Here is a 26409-nt window from a genome sequence, read left to right as displayed (position 1 = left end):
CTTGCCATAGCCAGTCTACACTTTATATCCTCTCTACTTTGACCATCATCAGTTATTTTGCTCCCCAAATAGTAAAACTCCTTTACTACTTTAAGTGTCTCATTTCCTAATCTAATTCCCTCAGCATCACCCGACTTAATTCGACTACATTCCATTATCCTCATTTTGCTCTTGTTGATGTTCATCTTATATCCTCCTTTCAAGACACTGTTCATTCCATTCAACTGCTCTTCCAAGTCCTTTGCTGTCTCTGACAGAATTACAATGTCATCGGCGAACCTCAAAGTTTTTATTTCTTCTCCATGGATTTTAATACCTACTCTGAATTTTTCTTTTGTTTCCTTCACTTCTTGCTTAATATACAGATTGAATAACATCGGGGAGAGGCTACAACCCTGTCTCACTCCCTCCCCAACCACTGCTTCCCTTTCATGCCCCTCGACTCTTATAACTGCCATCTGGTTTCTGTACAAATTGTAAATAGCCTTTCGTTCCCTGTATTTTACCCCTGCCATCTTTAGAATTTGAAAGAGAGTATTCCAGTCACATTAAGAAGAATTATATGGTCATAAGATGCCATCACCATTAAACAAGTTAACAAAATAAGAAGGTGATACAGGAGATCCTGTGAAAGGGCTCATGACAGTAATAAGGGAAATATGCTACAGGGTGTGCAAGGCTAATACCAGGACAGTAGAAAAGCAAGACGCAGCAGTGGGCTGTAGAGCAAGAATGCCTCAATGCAAGGTTGGCCAATGGGTAATGTTACTGACTTTTTATACTCAAAAGGGGAATATAAAAAAAGTTGCGAAGTGTCAAGGGCCATGTCAACTTGTGGAAACTGCTCACCAGAGAATGTAAAGATTGAGTTGCCATGATGGCAACAGTTGTTCATTTGGTACATTTGAAATAATTTCAAGAGAGTCAAGCAACTATTCCAGGATTTATGGATTTGAATCTGAAGGGTAAAGTGAAAAAGAAAGTTCAAAAAAGCAAGTGAGAAGTTTTGGGGAAACCAATTAGTAGTAGTCCATATGTATTAAGGCCTAAGAGATAAGAGTAGATTTATTGTCTGTCTATTGGGTATAAATATAAAATCAGGTATAATGTAGGTGGGATGAATTGCTGCAGGGTGGTAGAGGACTTCAGGGAGAGGTTAGGGTAAAGAGTATCCCTTTCCTCACATTAGATATTCCAGTTGACTGGGGGAGTAATGTATTGTGCAGTAACTGTGGAAGAATCATTGAACATCCAACGTTAAGAGGTTACAAGCTGAAGTAAAAGTGTTGGATAGGGAAGTAGTGATCATGAAGTGACTACAGTCCTTGGAGAATAGCATATCAGAAGCATGGTAAGAGGTATTGGAATTGCTGGGAGCTATGCAGCAAGTTGTGTCAGAATGCTGAGACTAAACTGTTGTCTCCAGATCAGCGCCTGCAGGAGCTGTAGAAATCGCAAAAGAAGCTACCACTAGAAGTAAATTTGGTCTTAAACCTAGTAATAAGAACTTGCCTTCTGATTTTAACCTAGCCATGGTGGAAGCAAAGAACCAGTGGAGTCAAAGTGTACATTTTGGTTTCTTTACCAGTAGCAGAGAGGCAGTCATGGCACCCGTGTTAAAAGGACCACAGGTATCCCATTACATTAGTGATACCAAAGAAGTTTGTCAGGGTAAAAATGCAGTGGTTGTTATTAATTGCACAGGACAAGAACAGGCATGTGAAAATACACTCCTGGAAATTGAAATAAGAACACCGTGAATTCATTGTCCCAGGAAGGGGAAACTTTATTGACACATTCCTGGGGTCAGATACATCACATGATCACACTGACAGAACCACAGGCACATAGACATAGGCAACAGAGCATGCACAATGTCGGCACTAGTACAGTGTATATCCACCTTTCGCAGCAATGCAGGCTGCTATTCTCCCATGGAGACGATCGTAGAGATGCTGGATGTAGTCCTGTGGAACGGCTTGCCATGCCATTTCCACCTGGCGCCTCAGTTGGACCAGCGTTCGTGCTGGACGTGCAGACCGCATGAGACGACGCTTCATCCAGTCCCAAACATGCTCAATGGGGGACAGATCCGGAGATCTTGCTGGCCAGGGTAGTTGACTTACACATTTTAGAGCACGTTGGGTGGCACGGGATACATGCGGACGTGCATTGTCCTGTTGGAACAGCAAGTTCCCTTGCCGGTCTAGGAATGGTAGAACGATGGGTTCGATGACGGTTTGGATGTACCGTGCACTATTCAGTGTCCCCTCGACGATCACCAGTGGTGTACGGCCAGTGTAGGAGATCGCTCCCCACACCATGATGCCGGGTGTTGGCCCTGTGTGCCTCGGTCGTATACAGTCCTGATTGTGGCGCTCACCTGCACGGCGCCAAACACGCATCCGACCATCATTGGCACCAAGGCAGAAGCGACTCTCATCGCTGAAGATGACACGTCTCCATTCGTCCCTCCATTCACGCCTGTCGCGACACCACTGGAGGCGGGCTGCACGATGTTGGGGCGTGAGCGGAAGACGGCCTAACGGTGTGCGGGACCGTAGCCCAGCTTCATGGAGACGGTTGCGAATGGTCCTCGCCGATACCCCAGGAGCAACAGTGTCCCTAATTTGCTGGGAAGTGGCGGTGCGGTCCCCTACGGCACTGCGTAGGATCCTACGGTCTTGGCGTGCATCCGTGCGTCGCTGCGGTCCGGTCCCAGGTCGACGGGCACATGCACCTTCCGCCGACCACTGGCGACAACATCGATGTACAGTGGAGACCTCACGCCCCACGTGTTGAGCAATTCGGCGGTACGTCCACCCGGCCTCCCGCATGCCCACTATACGCCCTCGCTCAAAGTCCGTCAACTGCACATACGGTTCACGTCCACGCTGTCGCGGCATGCTACCAGTGTTAAAGACTGCGATGGAGCTCCGTATGCCACGGCAAACTGGCTGACACTGACGGCGGCGGTGCACAAATGCTGCGCAGCTAGCGCCTTTCGACGGCCAATACCGCGCTTCCTGGTGTGTCCGCTGTGCCGTGCGTTGATCATTGCTTGTACAGCCCTCTCGCAGTGTCCGGAGCAAGTATGGTGGGTCTGACACACTGGTGTCAATGTGTTCTTTTTTCCATTTCCAGGAGTGTAGAAGCAGAGGAGTTGGAAAAGCATTACTGAGGTGAGGTTACCCTTTGTCTGAACAGGGTAGTGAGAGGAAATCAGAACTCCTGTACAGTGAAGTTGCTGCTGGGTCATAAAAAAGGAAAGATTACAACAAAGAGATGACTAGGCCTCAGTTGCACTTCCAACAGTGAGGCACATTTTGCTGTACTATACTTTTGCTAAAGTGACAGTAGTGGCTCGTCTTGAATAGGGATTCTCACAACAGTGAAAATGTTGGAGCTAGAGGAAAATGGGTTGTTGATTAATGGGTTGTTGATTAATGGGTTGTTGATTAATGGGTTGTTGATTAATGGGTTGTTGATTAATGGGACATTGTGTTAAATAGTGGGACTAACCTGTCTGAGCATTTTGCAGCCTCAGTTGAATTGGCCAGGTGAACCTATGGAACTTTCACCAGCCGCAAATCTGACTATGTTGAATGAGACTTTAGAACCTGAGTTAATTCAGTTCATAGACACACTCATTAATGAGCAGTAGAGATGGGTCTCCGGGGAGACATTGATGCACCATGTAGATCACTACAGGGAGAAACAGTACCAAAGAGAAACAGCATTGACCATAATTATATCAGGTGCCACAGTGACCTTTACTCTGCTAAGCTTAGCTCTTGTTAACATGTACAAGAAGTGAAACACAAGACAAAGTTCAGACTCGGATACTGTTAAAATCCTGGTGGACTGGATTCCCAGAGCCTACAACTGCAAGTTAAGATAAAAGGATCTGATGGAGCATAGGATAAGTAGTGCATAAGAGAACATAATGATAAAAGTAATCTTGGGAAATGTGGATACCAGATCAGAGCCAACTGTGCCAGTTGCTGGAGAATTTATCACTCTAGTTTGCATAAGAATAATCTAGTTCAAGATGATCTGTTGCACTGGGTCTTATTAAAGACGAGGCCAATGTAATGCAGAGTAGGAAGTAGATTGTTAAGTGCCAGCCACAGGCAAGTGTGTATGTTATGCCTAGTAAAATACATCATAGTCATCACAAAATTGCAAGGCAAGTCAGCTTGTGGAGGTGCTGAAATAATTGCCACAGCAGTACCTAAGTGGAAGGAGGCAGAATCCTTTTCACACTAACTGCTGTGGAAGTGTTTAATATGTGTGCTGCCATCACAGCATAACTTACGCAACTGCAGCCTGAAAGCATCTAAATACCTAGCCATTTTGTACTAAAGCTACTTTTGTTAGTATCACAGCCCTACAATCACCATACCACACTGCTTGGGGTGCCATCTGGAATGCTGTATGTGGACCACAGTTTGACCCTGTGACAGGCCAGTCCATTCTGTAACCACGCAACCTGGAGCTATGGTCACATTGGGGCAGCACCAGCCATGAGAAGCAGTTAGCCAGTCATCAACGCATAGCATTGGCTCGTGGCCATTATGTCACCTGCCTGCTGCTTGCCAAACAGTGCTGAAGATGCAAGTCATGCCGAAATACTCGCAGCTGTAGCTGGTCACCAAGACCAGTGTCATTGCTGACAGAGGCAGCTGGATCACGCACCATTGCTCGACTAGTGCCATGCTCTGTCAGCATTGCTGCATGAGAAACACTCTCACAGGAAGCAACGGACACCACCACAACACTGCTGTTGCCTGTATTGATCCATGGTGTGGAGCAGCAACAAAGAGAGCATGGGCAACATTTCAGTGGTGCCAGTTGGATCTATCAGTAGATCAGGTTTCACTAGGCATGGTGTGCACCACAATAGATATGGGAAGGGGAGGCTGGCAAAGCTTATAGGTGACAGTGCACTGGATGGTGATGGGATATCCATGGAAAAATTCCTGTAGTAGTAGACACTGCATTGAACAGATACTTGAATGTAGTGCAGGGGCAGTTGCATTTAGCGAAACTAACCTTCTAATTGTTGTTGTTTATAGGTCCCCTAACTCTCACTTCAGAGCATTTCTGCTCAAGCTAGAGAGGGTACTTGATTCATTTTGTAGGATGTACCAGAAGTTAGTTATACATGTGACTTGAGTATAAATTTTGTATATGATAGTGCAAGAAAAAGGATGTTGGTAGATCTCCTAAATTCACATGATCTGTTGCAGATTGTGTTTTTTTTCCCAAATAGGGTGCAGGGGAACAGTAGCACAGCCATAGACAATATTTTTATTCATTCTTCATTACTAGATGGGCATTCTGTTAGCAATAGGGTGAATGGCCTTTCAGACCATGTTGCACAAATCTTAACACTAAAAGGCTTTTGTATTCAAAAAAAGTCACATATAATTACAAACTATGTAGGAAAGTTAATACAACAGCAATAGAGAGTTTTTTAAACCTCATTAAGGAACAAGAGTGGCAGGATGTTTATAGTGCCAATAACATAGATAATAAATATAATGCTTTCCTTAATACATTTCTCATGCTCTTTGAGAGTTGCTTTCCATTAGAACATTCTAAACAGGGTGCTAGCAGTAATAGGCAGCCCAGTTGGCTGACTAGTGGAATAAGGATATCATGTAGAACAAAGTGGGAATTATATCACAATGTTAGAAGTAGTCACAATCAAGCTACAGTAGCCCATTAGAAACAGAATTGTAAGCTGCTTACAATATTATTCAGTAGGTAAAGAGTATGTGGGATGCAAATAGAATAGCTACTTCACAGGATAAAATTAAAGTCATATGGTCAGTTGTGAAGGAAGTGTCTGGTCAGCAGCAGGAGGTTGACAATATAAAGTCAGTTCATAGTAAAAATATTTTTGTTGCTGATAAATCAGATATATGTACAGAATTTAACCTTCATTTTATGACCATTGATGGTGAATTAAATAAAAATTTAGTTTCTACAGGGAATCATATAACATTTCTTGAAAAATGTCTTTCCGAGATTGAGGTCTGAAATACTCTGTGACACAGACGGGGGAACTTCGGTCAATTAAGTCACTGAAGACTAAAGACTCTCATGGTTATTATGAAGTGCCCAGCAGAATAGTAAAGTACTGTGGTGTACATGTTGGCCCTGTATTTAGCCATATTTGTAATTTTTCCTTTAGGAATGGTCAGTTACCTGAATGATTAAAGTACTCAGTAGTAAAGCCGCTTTATAAAAAGGGAGGAAGGGATGATGTAGACAATTTTAGATCCATTTCTATGCCATCAGTGTTTGCCAGTGTTATTGAAAAGGCTGTGTATGTAATGATAATTGATCATTTTGTATCACATGATTTGCTCTCTAATGTACTGTTCGGTTTTAGAAGTCTTTTAACAACTGAAAATGCTATATTCTTTTTCCTCTGTGGGGTTCTGGATGGGTTAAAGAAAATGTTTTGAATGCTAGACGTACTTTTTGATTTAACTAAGGCGTTTGATTGTGTTGATCACAAGATATTGCTCCAGAAGTTGGACCATTACGGAATACAGGGAGTAGCTCACAATTGGTTTACCTCTTACTTCTTACTTCAGTAACAGACAACAAAAGGTCATTATTCAAAATGTTGAGAATGGCTGTGATGTGGGGTCTGAGTGGGGTACAGTCAAGTGGGGAGGGGGAGGGGGGGGAGGAGAATATCAGTGTTGGGGCTACTCTTGTTCCTTATTTATATAAATGATACGCCCTCTAATATTACGGGTAACTCTAAAATATTTCTGTTTGCTGATGACACTAGCTTCATAGTAAGGGATGTTGTGTGCAACATTGGCTCAGTTTCAAATAGTGCATTTCATGACCTAAGTTCATGGCTTGTAGAAAATAAACTAACGCTAAATCACAGTAAGACTCAATTTTTTCAGTTTCTAACCCAATTCAACAAAACCTGACATTTTAATTTCACAGAATGGGCATATGATTAGTGAAACTGAACAGTTAAAATTTATAGTTGTTCAGATATATAGTAAAGTATCGCGGAAAGCCCATGTTCAGGATCTTGTTCGAAGACCTAATGCTGCCATTTTTACTATTCGAATGGTATCTGAAGTAAGTGATCGTTTGACACTAAAATTAGTCTACTTTGCTTATTTTCATTCACTTGTGTCATATGGTATTATATTTTGGGGTAACTCTTCCCATTCTACAAGGATAATTTTTGGCTCAGAAATGGGCAGTTCGGGCAATAAGTGGTATCCCTGTTCATGAGTCTGGGTATTTTGACATTGGTCTCTGAATGTATATATATTCCTTACTATCATTTCTTGTTAACAATATTAGCTTATTCCCAAGAATAAGCAGCTTTCACTCAGTTAATACTCAGCAGAAATCAACTCTACATTTGCATCAGACTTCCTTAACTCTTGTGCAGAAAGGTGTGCAATATACTGCTGCATCCCTTTTTAATAAGCTACTACTCGAATTCAAAAATCTTAGCAGTAATCCACACACTTTCAAATAAAAGCTGAATATTTTCTTCACAGGTCATTCCTTCAATTCAATTGAGGAGTTTCTTGCAAAATTAAGCTGGTTCTTGTTGTTGTGTTGATTGCATTTACTTAAACTTAAGGGTTGACTTTTTTTGGGTTCATAAACATTTTATTTTTGTCTATTATTACTGTTATGTTGTAATTTCATGTACTGACACATTCCATGACCTTGGAGATTTGCTCCTCAATTTGGTCCTATGGAACTTGACATGTAAATAAAAAAAAGATATTTTGGGTACTTCTGGCTATTTGTCTGGTGCCACAGTGTGTCTGATTGCACTCCTCTTGCTCCAGACCACTTCAGGAACATAATATTCTCTGTACAGGATGAAGTGCTATTTATTTGAAGTGATTTTCTTCATAGCATCACTATCACAATACCATTTATTTATGTCAATATAATTTCTAATAGACGAACCAATGACGTGTGAAGTAAATGCACCTTATGATCTAGTTGTTTATATTTATTACACAGAAATTTTTTTTTTTTTTTGATTGCTCGTTTGACATTTTCTTCCGTGTGTTAGAGACAACAGATGCAGTTGCGTCCATTAAAATTATCATATTTCCTTACCAGCATAGATAAAATTTGACCATTTAATATTCTTTCAGACAACATATTCTCTTCATGTTTCATTAATTCATCACTTTTGAAAAAAAGATTTCAGTTTACATGTTAAAGTGATTTGTGCTGCTACATTCAAATTGCACACATTCTTTTTCACATATTTCTGTAGCATTTTTGCTCATTAGCACAAGTTCAGCAACTGGTTTGCTTACTGCACTTTTTTCCAGGCTTGCTGTTTTTATATCATTCTTTTGTCAGTCTGTGTATGTTGCCTACTGTTCACTTGTTGGTTTCTGAGGCAACATCATGGATTTGTGTGAAGTGATAATGATGTCTCAGAGTTCATATGAATGGAGCTCCATAGAGATGTGCCATTTCCATCTTGTCCAGTTGTCAGGCCCTTCAAGTTTATCAATATTAATATTGACTTTACAGTCTCCATTTGTAGCCATTTTCTTACCATAGAACTCATTTCTACTACTAAATTCTTGTTCCAGCCTACACTGGACTGAATCAGTCACTTAAACTACTGTATTTTGATCAGTTAGCTGCGGTCTATGCCCATTACCTCTTATTAATAGTTAATTCTGAACAACACAGTTTCATTTATGAGTGGTGTGTTTTCTCAGGATATGGCTTTATTTTGTGACTAAACAAACTTCAAAGAGATTATATAGAAAACAAGCATATTTCAAAAAATGCCAAGGAATAGCACCTCATGGTGAACACTACAGCATTTTTTTTATCACAGCACACTAAATTTTTGTGCAGCTCTAGGACTTAATTGATCAGGCAGAGGTGGTTAGGCTTCTTCACTTGTCTTCCTGGTGTTCCTCCTGAGGGTCCTCATGTACATTCAAGAATTTGCCATCGTCAGCACTCTGTCAATAACAAGCTGGTTCTCAATCTGAGAGGTTTGATCTTAATGCTTCAAAACATTCGCTGGAAAAATTGAATCTTTACTGTTTTTCAGTGGCCTCTCCTCAACAATAACATCTTGTTGTCTAATGACTTTGCATCCGTCTTCACAATTAATTCTGTAATATTCATTGTGATCATATCCCATAACAATTCATTTTACTGCTTTCCAATCCATCTTCCTCCTCTGTTGTTATAGAATAGTAATGCAACAAGTGAAGTGTAAGATTTGCAAACGTGTATCTTGGCTTCCTGCCATATCACATTTCATATAGAGATGTTTTGGGATACTGGAAGGCTCTGTTTGGTTCAGGATGTAGGCAGCTTTTGTAATTATTTCCATGTGTATGCATTATGACTCAGAGTTTACATGACCATGAGGTTTTCTCTTTCACTTCATTCAATCTTGTGAAGTGCATGGCATTGTGAGACACTGTATTATGCCTTCTTTCTGCAGAATTTTCTTTACTTGTTTATTGTCAAATTTGTTTTAATTGTAACTCTGAAGTTCCTTCATGGTATGCCCAGCAGTTTTCACTTCAGCTATGAACTGACTTAACTTTTTTGCATCTCCAGATTTTTCTTTGAAATATGTTGGCTTAATCCTTACATAATTATCTTTGAAACTACAAAATACTGACACCAAATTATGAAACAGATGACACAGATCTTTGTGAATAAGCTTACTCACTTCCACTGCCTCTTTATGATGCCAAATTGTAAAAGATGAGCCTTACCATAAGTATAATGTTCACACAGCTCACTGTTTCCAAATTGATATTTGGCTCATTGCTAAGTACAAACTTCACATGGTGCTTGTTCTGGTGTCTAAATCTTTCATGATAATGCTGCAAAAACTGTTAGTGACATTGATTACTTGATGGAGCTAGGTTTCACATTTCTTGCAACCTGTTTAAAAATTTTCCCAATGTGATCATGGACATCTCCACAACTAGTGAAGTGATCAGTCTTGGAATTATAAAACTCTGCAGTTGGCAAAATTTACTTTCTATGCAGTTATCATGTGCTGCAAAATAGATAATATATTCTTGTTGTGAATCTGAGATGTGTATTATACACTGTCATAGTAATTTTGTGCCATTTTGCTCTAACTGCTGTTTCAAGGCCTGCAGCGCGTTTATGATTGCATGTTACTATTAGTGTAGCTTCTGAGTGTTTTGTTGACAGTGGCTGAAGAGTCTTCAAACATTTTCTACCATTTGTAATGTGACTTGTTGCGCCATGTTTTATGTAACAGTCATCATTTCTGTATTGAGAATTGATCACAAGGAATGTAACAGCAAGAAGTGTCGTATTTTTGTCAGTGTTAGCTGGTCTCAATTTTTTTTCCATCAGCTAACCATTTTCTGTCCACTTTAGTTGTATGGTTGAGTTTCTTACAGTACTTACATATTAATTTTCCTTCTGTTACATCTACTTAATGAAATGACTGCTTTGATGAATCTACGGCAATGGCTTCTTGTTTACTATAATCATCCACTCTTTTCTCAAAGCTTTCTCATATGCACACAGCTAATTTATCAGACTGTCAATTGTTTTGTCATCTCTCAACATTTGCATCCAACATTTGAATGAAAAATGTCTTGGTAGCACATATAATATTTTTCAAACTAAAAACAACTTGGACATTACTGAATAATTTACAGTATCTTTAGACCTATCCAGTTCCAATTCACTCCACAGAATATTCAATTTTGAAGAGGGTCACAATGTCATCTTCAACAGCTGTTTTGTAACTAACCAATTGCAAGCAGAACTTGTAAACTTTGTCTTCAGTGGCAAAATTAAATACTCTATACAATTCTGTCCACACTTTGCAAGCTGTATTTAGATGAAGAAAACTCCTAATGCACTTTCATATCTCACCCTTTGTTTGGTGGTTACACTTTCTGAAACTATATTAGGTTTTACTAACCTGTCTTGCATAATATAAAATGCACCAGAATTCCAGCGTTCTTAATTCTAATAGAATCCATTGTTAGTTGCATGGAATCAATAACCTAATGAAAGTAAAGCTTCATAGAGATAACTTCAAAACCCTATAGCACAGATTTGTGTTCTTAGTTTCTTGCAAATGTAGTTTTAAAACACTGGGTCTTAGAACCTGGTGCCATTTACTGAACCAAAAATTGACATTGATGTGCTTGTAAACACTTCCTTTATTAAAAAGACGAAGTGTACACAGCTTAACAGAGTGTACACATGTACTGCCAACTGCTGAATACATGATACAAACTTCAGTTTTTAAATAACAGCAAGTATAAAAAATACATTAACATCTCAGCTCTCATAATGCCCTTTTCATTTTTGTCTAGAATGTGGATAGGCAGATTTTACGGCACTGCTGAAACCAATACAGAACAATATTGTATTCAAAAACTGTAATTTCATATTGCATATTATCCTCCATACTGCTTTGATCTTGCTCCATTAGGTTACTATGTACCTGAATTCAGTATCTTAGGATACAACTGTTTGAGATTGGTATTAAAGATGGAAAAAATGATGCATTCTTGATTAATTAGAAGACAAAACCAAAATTATATATCAGCTTCTTTCCCTTTCTCCTCACCCCTCTCGAGGTTGAAAAGTTGGCAGTACAGTTTGAGTAGTGAGCTAAAATGGAAGGTGATTTTCTCATTAAATTACATATTTATTTTATTTCTCATTGCAATATTTCAAAAAAAGTTCTCGTTGCTGTTAGTGCTTGAAACATCCTTGCACTCTTTAATGGCCTGTCTCTTATCTGGATGTCTCTCTCACCCAGAACAGTCTCAAAAAGAAAGCCTGAAAAATGGGCACTCAACAAGGCAGACTGGATGTTTTTGAACTGTGAGACAGTGACCAGAAACTGTTGGATTGTGTTAAATGTAAGATTGACCATACTGATAATGCATCTATTCACATACTGTTCAGTCATGGAGTCAGGAAGATCATATGTAGGCATGCAATAGTGCAGTGATTTAAAATGCAGACCAACTGTTGAGAATTCTGCAGCATATTTGCTGGTGTGGATGTGTTATGTAACAAATGAGTGATGTTGAAGTGAATATAGTTAATTTAAATGTCTTTTGTAAATCATAATGTTTCCATAGGGAAAGTATTTTTCTATTATGTGCATAGAAAATTTATTGTACAAAACCTTCTGAAAATATTTTCAAAATATTGACAGTAATTAGATGGGTCGATAATTGTTTACTATTGTTCTATCCCAATTCTTGTGAAGCAAGATTACAACAGCTTATGAAAATCAGCTTCAGTCACTACCATTTCAAAGGTATTCATTATGCCAGTGTCTCAAAATACTGCAGTATGTGTAACACTAAAATAGGTTATATACTCACCGTGTCACCGTATGGAAACACAGAATGATGTGAGATTGCTAGTTTTCAGGACCAGGAGTTTCTGCTTTCAGGTGAGAAGAAAGCTTTTGAGGAAAAGAGACTGATAATATTTAAGAATACAAGAAAAGTTACCCAGTACCATGGATCAAATGAAACTTTTTGGACAGCAGGAAAGCAAAATGGGGTTTCTGATACTGGATGAAATTTGAAAACTAGAGAAATTAAAAGTATCTGAGAAGGTACTATACAAGTTATAACTGAGTGGAAATATGTGATAAACAAACCAGAAGAGCAAGAACACTATGTACATGAAAGAAGGTTGTGAGAAAGAAAAAAAATAAGTGGAAGGAAAAAAATTAGTAGTTTTTTCAACCTCTTTTTAAATTGAATTGTGAACACAAGTGATGAGAACCAATCACATTTATGAGCAAGTTTCCATGTATGAAATTCAGAGAAACTAGTGTCACCAGGAGAATCAAGATGGCACTTGTGGCCAGAGAGGCATGAACATCACGAAGTTAGCTGACCAACATTCAATTACTAAAAATTTATTCCATTATAAAAAGTGTAATCTTTATATATCAGGAATGTGATAACATTAAAAATTTATCTTAGGGAGGTTGTACATAGACAAAAATTGAGCACGTAGAAATAGTTGGCTACTCACTGATGTCAAATTTTAATAGAAATAATTATTTAAATAAAAATAAATATTTAATAAAATCTTCAAATCAAGCTAAAAAGTATAAACAATTTCTCTGAGCCCCATACAGATTCCTAACCTCATAGAGACAGTCCTGATAATTTGTGTTTTTGAATTTTTAATAGCAATGAAAATACATGTAAGATTTATATCAAAAAATGTTGGGCGTGTGAAGTACACGATAGGTGCTAGAATAGTTCACCACCTAACTATTATCTATTGCATGCACCCCATGTTTTTCGTTATATATTTTACAAATATTTTCATAGCTATTAAAAATTCAATAACACAATTTTTCAGAACTATCTGTATGGAGTTACAAATCTGATCAGGGCTTTGAGAAATTGTTTTATACTTTGCAGTCCAATTTAAGAAGTGTTATACTAAAAATTTATTTTTATTTAATTATTTTCTGCTTTTTAGTGTCAAGTGTGGTATTTCTCAATGAATTTTAAACAGTTGGATGAAATTATAAATCAAACAGGCCAACAAGAAAGCTAATTAATAGTGCATTATCATTCATTTCTGAGTTATGTTTAGAATCAAGTCTCCAGCTCACTGCAAAGTTAGTTTAAAATCAACTGAAAAACTGGTACTAAACACACAGGCAAGAAAGTGATGTAGTAAAAAGTGTTAAGAAAACAGAGGAGTCGGGCATTTGCCCCGGGCAGCAATTTCTGGGGGCACCAAATTCATATTCTTGAAGGAAAAAATCCATGTTTCACAAACCGCCTAGTGTCCAGCACACATTGGTCCATCAATTGTTCATATGATTTTGAAATGCATCTCTGTGGGTTTTTGAACGATTATGAACACATTCTACGTTGATTTCTGAATGCATCATACATTGATTTTTGAATGTGTGCATATAGTGTACATGCTGTCTCTGCCAGGGGAATCTTCTTTGCATCTAGAAATAAAAAACTTTCCCACAGACAAAAAGCAAAGGGGCTATAGGAGCTGAACCGAATAAACCCAAACGGGTGAATACTAATCACTGTTAGTTTATTTGGTTTGGTTGGGTGTGCAGAAGATAAGTTTCGTTATAATTATTAGTGAGATCCATAGATTCAGACTACCAGAGTGGAAAAAAACACTAACAGGAGAGAAAGATTACATATTATCTTCTTGGTGTATCCAAGAAAATGAAATTTTGACAGAAAATTTTTACCAGATTGCGAACTACTATGAGCCAGTTGTACAGTCCCTGGTTAGCAGCCATTTCATTCTGTTCTAGGATTAGGTCAGAAAACACTTTGTATAACATGTAATAATGCCTAACCGGAGAAGAAATGTGTTATTACTAAACCAGTGATTGTGGTTGTGTTAATGAAATCAACCAGAGAGTAAGATTCGACAATAGCAGGAATAGTTACAGAATTAGTAATGGCAAGATTGTTTGTTAGAACAAGGAAGGAGGAGGAACAAGGACATCACACAAATTATATGGAAGAATGTGACAATTCCAGATTTACATAAAAATATCACCACTATATAGTTTTTACCCCAGTTTGGAAATATCATAGATCCATGGCTGCTTAAAATGGTCAGAAACATGCACAATGTTTGGAGCATTATTTCTTCTTCTTCTTCTTCTTCTTCTTCTTCTTCTTCTTCTTCTTCTTAGCAGCAGCAGCAGCAACAGCAACAACAACAACAACAACAACTACTACTACTACTACTACTACTACTACTACTACTACTTATTCATCCTCTTTTAACTGAACTGTGCAATATTGACCATTTATCTGCACATAAGTGGTGCTTTTCCTCATTTCCACTGTTCCAAGTAGTTATCTTTACTGTCAAGAGCAGCTTCAGTTACCTCCTGTAATTGGCTGATAATCCTGTGGTTGGATTTAGATTGCATTAAATGGCAGGACCTCTAGTATGGCTGTATGGAAAACTAAGATATAGAAAATTTAATTAGAACTTGAAGTAGTACTGAACATCATCAACTTTATCATACTCAACAATTTCTTTTGAATGTTATCACATTACTGTCTCTAATATCAAAGTTAACTGTACCCACAGTTTAATGCTGACTTTACTACTACTACTACTACTACTACTACTACTACCACCCCCTACTACTACTACCACCCCCTACTACTACTACCACCCCCTACTACTACTACCACCCCCTACTACTACTACCACCCCCTACTACTACTACCACCCCCTACTACTACTACCACCCCCTACTACTACTACCACCCCCTACTACTACCACCACCCCCTACTACTACCACCACCCCCTACTACTACTACCACCCCCTACTACTACTACCACCCCCTACTACTACTACCACCCCCTACTACTACTACCACCCCCTACTACTACTACCACCCCCTACTACTACTACCACCCCCTACTACTACTACTACTGCTATCCCCTACTATTACTACTACTGCTATCCCCTACTATTACTACTACTGCTATCCCCTACTATTACTACTACTGCTATCCCCTACTATTACTACTACTGCTATCCCCTACTATTACTACTACTGCTATCCCCTACTATTACTACTACTGCTATCCCCTACTATTACTACTACTGCTATCCCCTACTATTACTACTACTGCTATCCCCTACTATTACTACTACTGCTATCCCCTACTATTACTACTACTGCTATCCCCTACTACTACTACTACTACTACTACTACTACTACTACTACTGCTATCCCCTACTACTACTACTACTACTACTGCTATCCCCTACTACTACTACTACTACTACTACTACTGCTATCCCCTACTACTACTACTACTACTACTACTACTACTACTACTACTACTACTGCTATCCCCTACTACTACTACTACTACTACTACTACTACTACTACTACTACTATTATTACCCCACTACTGCTACTGCTGCTCCCGGTGCTTCTGCTTCTACTGCTGCAGCAGACTGTACTACTGAAATGTGTCTTAAAAACTGGACAGGAACACACAACTTTCACATTATAGGAAATATAACTACACAGCAGATCATTTCAGCAGATTTTTGTGCAAGTCAACCACGAAACAGGAGAATTAATGACATGAAGCACAGGTTTTGGTATCTCAACACTATGATTTATTTCTATTCAATTTCCTCTGTGTTTAGGTTTAGTAGTACTTTCATAGACATATCTGAGTTTTGTATTTTGATTAACTGGAAATTTGAATGTGTCACATCTCAATAGACAGCCAAACCTTCATAACAAATTTTAAAATAAATAATGAGCATTGGCATAAGTATTACAATCGGTGATGGTGCATGCACAGGAAAACATAGGACCTCCAGATCTTACTAAAGAGGTGGTAACTTGTGTAACCTAACAAAACTTTCTATTAGAAAACCTGAGCATAATTGCTTAAACAATTACAGTGTTCAATAATTCCAGAATGTTTGGCTCCCAACAGTAATGATTGTCTTTTATAAGTCATTATGCCAGAATTCAAATTTTGGTAGTGTGAGGCATGTTCAGAAAGTAAGTGTACTGTGACCATAATGAGCTGTGGTTTTTAGTTTTTTGGAGTGTTGGCAACACTGAGTGGTAGACAGGGATTCCCTGACAAGAGTGAGCATTGCAAGGACATCGTAGTATGTGAACTCACATTGTAGTGTCTAGTCGCACGAAAGATGTCAGTAAGGAATTGTGCCAAGTGTGAGCCAAGTGTTGTGATCCGCTTCCTACTCACACAAAGAATAACACCTCCCAACATTTTTTTGCGAATCAAAACCATTTATAGCAAAGATGTTGTGAACAGAATGAATGTGTTTAAATTGTGTAGGGAGATCAGTGGAGGCATAACTAGTGGTCATGACGAACAGTGGAGAACACGACCCATTTTGACTGATGAGTTGGTGCAAAAAACGAAGAAATCTGTTCATGAAGACCACCAATTGACACTTGATGAAATTTCTATGATGTTTCAACAACAATCTTGCAAGACACACTAAGAGAAACACTGTGCCATTGGAAACTGTGTGCAAAATAGGCCCCAAAACAATTTACAGATCATCACAAAAAAAGACAGGTTAAAATACGCCACTGTCAGGCCTCTCTACAAAAAGGGGGACACCACAGACTTCAATAATTATCAGCCTGTACCCTTGCTTACAGCATTTTCAAAAATCTTCAAGAAAGTAATGTACTCGAGTAGTTAGCCATCTCAACAGTAATGGGATACTTAGTATATCATAGCTTGGATTTCAAAAATGCTGTTCCACTGAGAGAGCAATACACAATTTCACTGTCCACATAATAGAGTCCTTAAATAGTAAAATGTAACCAATAGGAATTTTCTGTGACTTGTCCAAAGCATCTGATTATTTGAACCATGGCATTATGTTAGAGAAATTACAATTCTATGGTATAAATGGAATAACATAGGAGTGGTTTAAGTCATACCTACAGAACAGGAAGCAAAAAGTTTCTTTATATGGGTCAAGTGATTTAAGTAAGTTTGCCACTTCATCTAACATGGTGAAATTACACTAGGTGTTCCACAGGGTTCAATCATGGGTCCCTTTCTGTTCTTGATATATGTGAACGACCTCCCTTCTTATCTGAAATAAGAAGCTGAACTGACACTGTTTGCTGATGATGCAAGCATCATTATTAATCCAGTAAAATCCGGCCGCGGTGGCCGAGCGGTTCTAGGCACTTCAGTCCAGAACCGCGCGACTGCTACAGTCACAGGTTCGAATCCTGCCTCGGGCATGGATGTGTGTGATGTCCTTAGGTTAGTTAGGTTTAAGTAGTTCTAAGGTCTAGGGGACTGATGACCTCAGATGTTAAGTCCCGTAGTGCTCAGAGCCATTTGAACTATTAATCCAGTAAAAGAAACTCCAATTGAAAATGGTACAAAAAAGGTCTTTGTAAAAGTCATTAATTGGTTTTCTGCAAATGGCGCTTGCTCTAAACATTGAAAAAACACAGTACATCCAATTTTCTGCTGCAAAAATTACAGTTCCTTCAATAAATATAACACATCAACAGATGTCAGTAGACAGGGTAGAGCATACTAAGTATTGGGTGTACATACAGATGAGAATCTCAATTGGAAAATTCATATTTTGGATCTCCTAAAGCGACTATGTTCAGCAACTTTTGCAATCAGAATAATTGCCAATTTTGAGGATATAGAAATTAGTAAGATAACGTACTTAGCATACTTTCACTCTCTGATGTCATACGGAATAATATTTTGAGGTATCTCAACATTTAGACGAAAAGTGTTCACTGCTCAAAAGAAAGTGGTTAGAATAATGTGTGGGGTTCATAGTCACACATCTTGTAGGCATCTTTTTAAAAGATTGTGAGTTCTTACAACAGTCTCACAGCACATTTACTTGCTAATGAAATTCGTTCTCAACAACATGAACTTGTTTAAAAACAACAGTGACATTCATGATTATAATACCAGATAAAGAAAGACGTACACTATCATTTGCTCAACCTATCTTTGGCACAGAAACGGGTAAAATATGCTTCTATAACAATTTTTGGCAAATTACCAGGTGAAATAAAATGTCTGGCAGACATCAGTAATAGCTTCAAAAATAAATTGAAATCATATCTCCTTGACAACTCCTTCTATACCATAGATGAATTCTTGAATATGAATAAATAAATCTATAATTAAAGTATATGTGTGTTGTGCCATTTAAGGGAATGGAGTAAGTAGTAGAAATATTAATTTTTAACACTGTACTGTAATATATATATATTTAAAAAATCTTGTTTCATTTGTTCATTTCTTGTGCGCTTGGCATGTTCCACATCATAATGCCTACTATACCATGCCATTGATAAATGAAACTCGCAACTAACTAACTAACTAACTTCGAGTCAGTAGTGTTTGTGAGTTCCTTGAGCAAATTGATTTGGAAAGTGAGGATTTTCTGAGCTCTGTTGTGATTGGAGGTGAAACTTGTGGCTTGTTACATGCCTGAGATAAATAGACATTTGTCACAATAATTATCCATCTGCCAAAAATTCAAAACCATACTTTTGCACACAAAAAAGTGTTGTCAATGTTTTAGGACTGGAAAGGCATCGTTTTGATCAAATTTCTGCCTCATGGGGAGACAATCAATGCACAACAATATTGTCAGACTCTAAAAAACTGAAAAGGAGCACTCAAAGCAAAAGAAGGGGAACGCTGCCAAAAGGAGTGTGATTGTTGCATGACAATGCCACCAAGACACTCTTGGACTTATTTTATTGAGATGTTCAGAACTACCCCCAGTATTCCTTTGACTTAACATTTTTAAATTATCAGCTTTTCACCTCTCTTAAGACACTAAAGAACTGAATTAAATTTTCAACCATTGAGCAAATCGAGAATGAGGTTCTGGAGTTGGACAAGGAGCTGTTGGGAGAGTCTTCAAGGAGGGCATAAAGAAGCTTGTGCCATGACTCACCACATGCACTGAACAGGATGGCAATCCATAAGGAAAAATTGTCATTAAGTGTATCAACAATATCATGTAATTTGTTTCAGATACACCGTAAAAAAAAAAGGATATCTAGTACACTTACTTTCTGAACATGCCTCATAGATGGTAGTCAGGTGGTTTCAATTACAAACTTTCAGATCACCAAACTGAGTGAAGTGCCACTGTTCCTAAAATATGTGCTAAGAATAACAAATGAAGTTGCTTAATAATGTAAATGTACTAAGTTAATTTCATTATCATACACATTATTCACCACTTCTTCTTCTTCTTCTTCTTCTTCCTCCTCCTCCTCCTCCTCCTCCTCCTCCTCCTCAAATGTTTATGCTTTAGCCAATCGTTCATAGAGCCTCTTCCAAGCTTCTCTTTTTCTCCCACATTCTAATGTTTGGCATTTCCTCCCATTGCAGTCCTCTTGAATTCACATCATCCTTCATCTCGTCTTTCTATCTTGTTCATGATCTTCCAATTGGTCTCCTTACAGATTTTGTCCATTCTAGAGCTCTTCTTGAAAGTATTTCTTGTCCCGTTTTTTAAACTGGTGAAACCATGTAAGTCTATTTCTCCCCATAGTTTCTTTTAGGGTATTGATCTGAAGGGTGTTTCATATTGTTTCATTCTTCATCCTGTCCCTTCTCATCTTATCCAGGATACCTTGTAGAACATGCACCTCTCTCACTTGTATTCAGCTCGGACCTTTCTTTGTCCAGGTCCAACATTCTTATCCATAGGTCAAAATTGGCAGATATGACTTATATATCATGATCTTTGCTTTGGCAAGTATTTTTTGATTTGTAACTGTGTCTGATATTGATATGCAATAAACAAAGTTTTGAACAGTTTTCTGTCCTCTCCGAATTTCCGTTCTTGATGTTTCCTTTCTTGTTTAACTTACTTCCTGGATATTTGAAAGTATCTACTGCTTTAATAATTTTTCCTTTACTACTTAATTCCCTTCTTTTTTCCTGCTGATTTTGATCATCTCACTCTTTGTGAAGCTTATTTCCATGCCTGATTCTTAAATTGCTCTCTGCCAGGTATTTAGTTATTCTTAGAGTTTCTGCTAATTTTCTGATCAGATCATCATATCATTTGCTATTGACCCTTGAAAAACTTCCGTTATGTTGTCCATTGTCCATGGCTATATTAAAGAACACTGGAGAGAGCACACTTCCTTGTAGAACTCCTCTGTATGTTCTAGGCAATTCTGATTTCTTGCCATCTATCATAACACATTTCAGGCATTTCTTGCAGATGTTTATGATTCTGAGTTTCATTCTTTTTGACAATTCCAGTCTATTCAGAACTTGTCTTTACATTCTAACCATGCAATTGTGATATCTTCCCCAAATTCCCCTTCTACCTGTCTAGATGTAAATATGGCATGTATAGTTGATCCTCCAGACTGACATTCTTGTTGTTCTTCTTCTCTTAATTGTTGTTCTATCCTGTTTCTGATTTCCTGTAAAATTCTCTCTTCATAAATCTTCATGCAGTGGCACAGTAATGCTATTGTTTTGTAGTTTTGACAGAATGCCTTGTTACCCTTCTTTAAAACAGGTACAATAATTGCCTTTACCCATTTGCCTGGAATCATTCCATGTGTCCATGCTAACCTCACTATACTCATGGTGGAATGAGAGAACTGCAGAACCAGTCTTCTTCTACTACTACTACTACTACTACTACTACTACTACTACTACACATGGGGAGAATGATTCAGGAACAGAACAGAAGATAGAAATGGAAATGACTGAGCAGAGCAGCAAAGAAAAGAATAGCATTGGCTAAGGTAATATCTTAGGAGAAATTCACAAAAGAAATAGAAGATAATTTTAACGATGACAAGATGATGTACTGCGTATTAGATATGATATACTGCATATTAGATGACAGCAGGAAGCAAAAAGAAAATATTTCAAAAGTAACCAAAAAAGAGGGGAAAACCCATGTGGGTGGAGGTAGTAGTTATGAAAGGATGAAAAGAATACATCCAAGATGTTTATGGACAGGATGAAACAAACACATCTAATGAAATGCAGAGAGATGAAGGAAATAACATCTTCACATAGGAAACAGAAAGAGCTGATCTGCAAATGTTGGATGAAGACAGAACTGTATTAGAAATGAAAAATCCCACTGAATCCCAAAAGGTCCTGTGGTTTGGTCACTTTTACTCTAATATCATCTACTCCAGATACTTTACCATTTTAAATTTTTCTCATACGGCTTTATTTACATCTGACATCTGCAGATCCACTCTTTCTGTTTCCTTTGTGAAGATGATATTTCCTTCCTTGACCTGTTTCATTACATGTGTTCGTTTCATCCTGATCCTCGTATAGATTTTGGAAGTATCCTTTCTATACTTTCACAATTTCTTCCTCCTGCCAATTGATTTTCCTTCTCTGTTGATGACTTTTGAAGCATTTTCTTTCTGCTTCCTTCTGTTACCTAATATGTGGTATAATATCTTCTTTTCCATCCTTAAAATTCTCGTCTATTTCTTTAGTGATTTTTTTCCAAGACAGCTTCTTAGCCAATGCTATCATTTTCTAAGCTGCTCTGCTTAGTCATTTCCATTTCTCTCTCTCTCTCTTATGTTCTGTTCTTGAACCATTCTCTCCATGTGTTGTTCTTCTTCTCGACTGCTGCTGCAATTCTCTCATTCAACCATGGAGTTTCTTTGTGTCTGAATTTTGTCAATGTTTTCCCCATGTTTCTTCCACTGCCTTGACTATGGCCTGTTTGAACCTTCTCCATTCTTCCTCTACATCCCTTCCTCTCATCTTTAGGAAGCTATGTCATCTTTTCCTTGTATATCTTTTGGGTTTCTCTTATCTTTTGGTTTCCAGCACTTGGTTTTTGCCTGTCTTTTTTTTTTCCTCCGTAGGTACTATTTCTGAATTTCTTCGGTGTTCCTACCGATAGTCTGTGTGTGCTGCCAAGATTGATGCTTGGTATCACTTGTACTTCAGTCAGGCCAAGTTTCAACTATGGGAAACACATTTAACTATTATTTCTTCAGGAACAGTATAATAATTGTAAAGCAGCTTCCAATTATTCAACAAAAGCTATTTCAATTTGTTTCCAGAGTTTGACAGCCCACTTGCGGTCTGTGTATGGTTTGATGCTACAGCTGCAAAGCCTAGAACAAGAATTGCATGACAGAGCATCAGAGGAGCTGGAAGCTCGTAAGGAATATGAGAAGCTAGTTGAAAATTCTGGCATGGACAGGACGATGGAGGAAAGGGAATCTGCAAGGGTGAATGACTTCGTAAATAAGTTCCTGCCTCACATGCGCACTCAATTGAACATATTGGCAAAAAGCTATCAGGTAACATATTTTGGCATTGTTGAAGGGTGAAAACTTTTTCCAGTGCATTTTGATAATCTAAGATGTTCAAATTTGTCGTTCGACTTGAGTGTAGGCATACTATAATTGTAAAACCATCTCATTCAACATCATAGTGAGCTGTCACAATTATGATCCAAAGAATATGGGAACATTTAAATAACTGAGGTTTTCATCAGGAGGTTTTTAATGTGAAATTTTCCAGATTTAGAATCAGTTGCTCAGGATGTAACTCCACATGTTTTGCTAAATAACTTCTCTGCCTTCATTAGGTGAGATGGTAATGTATCAGACAAATACTGTATTGGTACTATGTGTATTGTGGAATACAAAGACTTGTAAAATGGAACTGTCATTCTACAGCAAAATGTACAATATAATGATCTCGGTCACGGAATTGTATTCTGTTCCAGACTAGGCACTGAACCCAGATATTGTCTTTAGCCCTGCTTAGAAAAATTAAGTTCCAGTACAAGAGGAAATGAATATGGCAGAAAATGACTTAGTTGCTGACTATAGCTCTCTTAAAGTATGAAACTGTCGTCCTGATTGCTTTGTATACTGTAATGAAATTTCTGGAGTTTGACAGTTAAGCATGCTCTGTAGGATCTCAGTATGAGAGTACATGATGGTATGGAATTTCCTTACCTGACTTCTCTTTCCATTTTAAACTTCTCACTATCTGGAAGAAACCTATTGAAAGCAATAATGTTGATGTACGTATTCTTTACCATAAGAGCAGTTGTTAAAACAGTCTATTTTCTCAAAATATTTTTATCTCAGGCTAAGTAATAATTCCTACTCGTTGCTCCATTCTATAGTTTCATTCAGGACTTGCAAATTGTCTGTTGTGTTGTTGTATGGTATTTTGTTTCTTTGCTTAGTAATTGTTAATTATTCTGTGGTTGGTGGTGATTTTAGTTAATATTGTGTATATGATAAGGAGACTGATAGTCTTGTAAGTTAGACATGCCTGTATTCTTTTTTGTGAAGCAAATCCGTTACAGCATTGTTCAACATTTGGGAAACTCTCTTCTTTCACAATTATTCTGTAAATAATTTTCCAAATTCCTTTTATATTACTTTCCCTTTAGCTTTAATTGTTTCAACTGAAACATCATCTCCAGGCACCTTTCTCTTCTTCATACATCAAATGGCATTATACGCCTCACCTGACATTATTTCTGCAACCTCTTTATTTTCATTATTATCTGTGCGTTATACAAACACTTAAAGATATCTTCAAATGCTTGTACTTTTTCTGTTAGTTACTGTACAAACTATCATGTTAACTCTTCCAGCCAGTAGTTCCCATGGTCAAATTCTGTAACTCTAAACCTCACTTCAGCTGTCTTTCAGCTGTATTGTCCCTTAAATGACTCAAGAGACCGTCTTTCCTTAGTTTGAGATAGGGAATAGGAATGTCTTTTGTATTTTTCTCTTTTGCTCATTTGAAAAGTTGTAAACAGTACAAATAAATTGTGACTATAAGTTATCTACATGACTCTGCTGCTTTCTCATTGCCTCACAAAGGATTAATTTCATTCTGCACAATCTTTGGTTTCGTTGCAAGTCTTGATACAGATTTCACGGCAGCTCCCTGGATGAATGTGGATGGTACGAGTCTCATAGCACCTGTGTATATTGTCTGCTACACACCCTCATATAGCGAATCTCTCTGCCTGGAATACTGTAGCCAGCTTCCCCAGAGATACTGCACACTTTAGTCTAGGGTGTACCCCGTTTATCCCAGCCCGAACCCCAACACCACCTTTTGTTTGGACTTGTCAGTCAACCCGACCGTCACTGGAATGTTGTTGAAGTTCATTCTTCCACTGATCCCTACTTCCAATCATTACAATGAAAGGTTTCTTGAAGCAGATGAAAGCTATTGCACAGTCAGCCAGCATTTCCCTGACCATTCCTATATTCACTACATCAATTGTATGAGTGTGGAATTCTGGATATACTAAAGGTTTCCAGTTTTTAGCCCGTATACACCTGTTGCTGCCTCCATTGTAACACAAAGATGTAATGGGAATGTATGCAGCATAGTCTCCATCCCATCAGTGAGTGTGCTGCTAATTCTTACTTCAGAGGTGTATATCTAGTACATTCTCCTTGTACTTAGACCCCAATTTTTTCCACAGGCCCATCTAGTGTGCATGAGAAGCACCTCTTGCCTTGGAACTTACATTCTATATGCAACAGATCCATGTAAATTTTGCATCCCAGGTTACCCCTAGGAACTTAACCATGCCCTCTACTGGTAGATGTTCATAGAAGAGCTTCAGATTCGAGCATATGTCCCAGTTACGCTTCCTCAAGAATTTCACAACAACAGTTTTCCTGGGACTGACCCTTAGATCCTGTTTCATACAGTAGTTTTGTTGCCACCAGGAATCCACTGTCACCAATGGTGTCCAACTATTTTATGGAAGACTTTGAGGAAAAACCACTGCAGTTGGCAAGTCTCAAACTTCCCTACGTCTGGTGGTACAGAGTGGCACACGGTAAGTCACCAGATTTGTTTCATGAATAACACATTTGTTGTTGACAAGATTTGTAATTTATCGATGTAGAAGTAAAGAGTACAGCTTGGAAATACAACCTAAAGAATCACACGTTTAATATGACTGCCATTTTGGTTTACAACTTCAAGTCGCACACGTGCATTTGTGATTACTCTCTAACACAAATTTTCTGGAATGGCATGGCATAACTCCACAATGATGGCCCTAAGTTGCACTGCATTTTTGGGTTTTCTGTCCCAGTTTTGGCTGGGAATTAAGTGTTCTGCATGTAGAGACTTCAGACAGACAGAAGGAACAAGCTGTTGCAGCAAAATAATCCTTCAATATCTGAAATAAAATGTGAGGGACTGACAATCAATTAATTTTTCCCATCTTTGTAAGGTTTGAGTAATCACATATTTCATTATTAAGATTCCAAACTAGTTCCTTGATGTAATAACAATCCATTTGGTACCATGTTTCAGGATATGGTGAAGAAGTTCTTGCTCATGTTGACAACTCAACCAAATGAAATGTTGCAGCTGTTGAGCTTTCGTCTCGACTTCAACGAGCACTACCAGAGACTAGATTCAAGGCTAAATGTACCTCTCACATTCCAACATCGTCGTCTCAGTTTGGGAGGAAAGCATCTGTCTCAAACATGATTCAAATTACAATCAGCTCCAGTACCTTCTGTTGAGCTTTCTTCAATAAAAGTTTAATGAAATGATGTGTTTACATTCTATGGTGTTATATAAATTGTGCTACTCACTTTCAGGTTAAGGTTGTGGTGTGCCTCACCTGTGATAACATTGTCCCTTAGTAGTTACACTGCTTTTCCTGTCTGTTATCTTGCTGTAATTTGATTAACGACAAGTCCAAAATGATGGACACAACACTGCATCAGTTACATTGTCAGTTTTTCCAGGTTCATGACACAAGTATTATGTCAATAATTAG

General features: G+C 38.1%; 1 protein-coding gene across 1 annotated transcript in view; it reads left to right on the top strand.

The window, feature by feature from the left end:
- The window catches only part of LOC124722297 (gamma-tubulin complex component 3-like), a 196228-nt gene extending 170114 nt beyond the window's left edge, over positions 1-26114 (top strand). Inside the window, exons 10-11 of the mRNA XM_047247480.1 lie at positions 22676-22918; positions 25935-26114. Of these exons, the coding sequence (XP_047103436.1) occupies positions 22676-22918; positions 25935-26114 (423 nt within the window). The remainder of the gene's footprint in view (positions 1-22675; positions 22919-25934) is intronic.
- The last annotated feature ends 295 nt before the right edge of the window (positions 26115-26409 follow it).

The sequence above is a fragment of the Schistocerca piceifrons genome, chromosome X (assembly GCF_021461385.2).
Source record: "Schistocerca piceifrons isolate TAMUIC-IGC-003096 chromosome X, iqSchPice1.1, whole genome shotgun sequence".
Classification (NCBI taxonomy): Eukaryota; Metazoa; Arthropoda; class Insecta; order Orthoptera; family Acrididae; genus Schistocerca; species Schistocerca piceifrons.
Note: the sequence above shows the minus strand (reverse complement) of the source record. Positions and strands in the feature narration are given on the sequence as shown.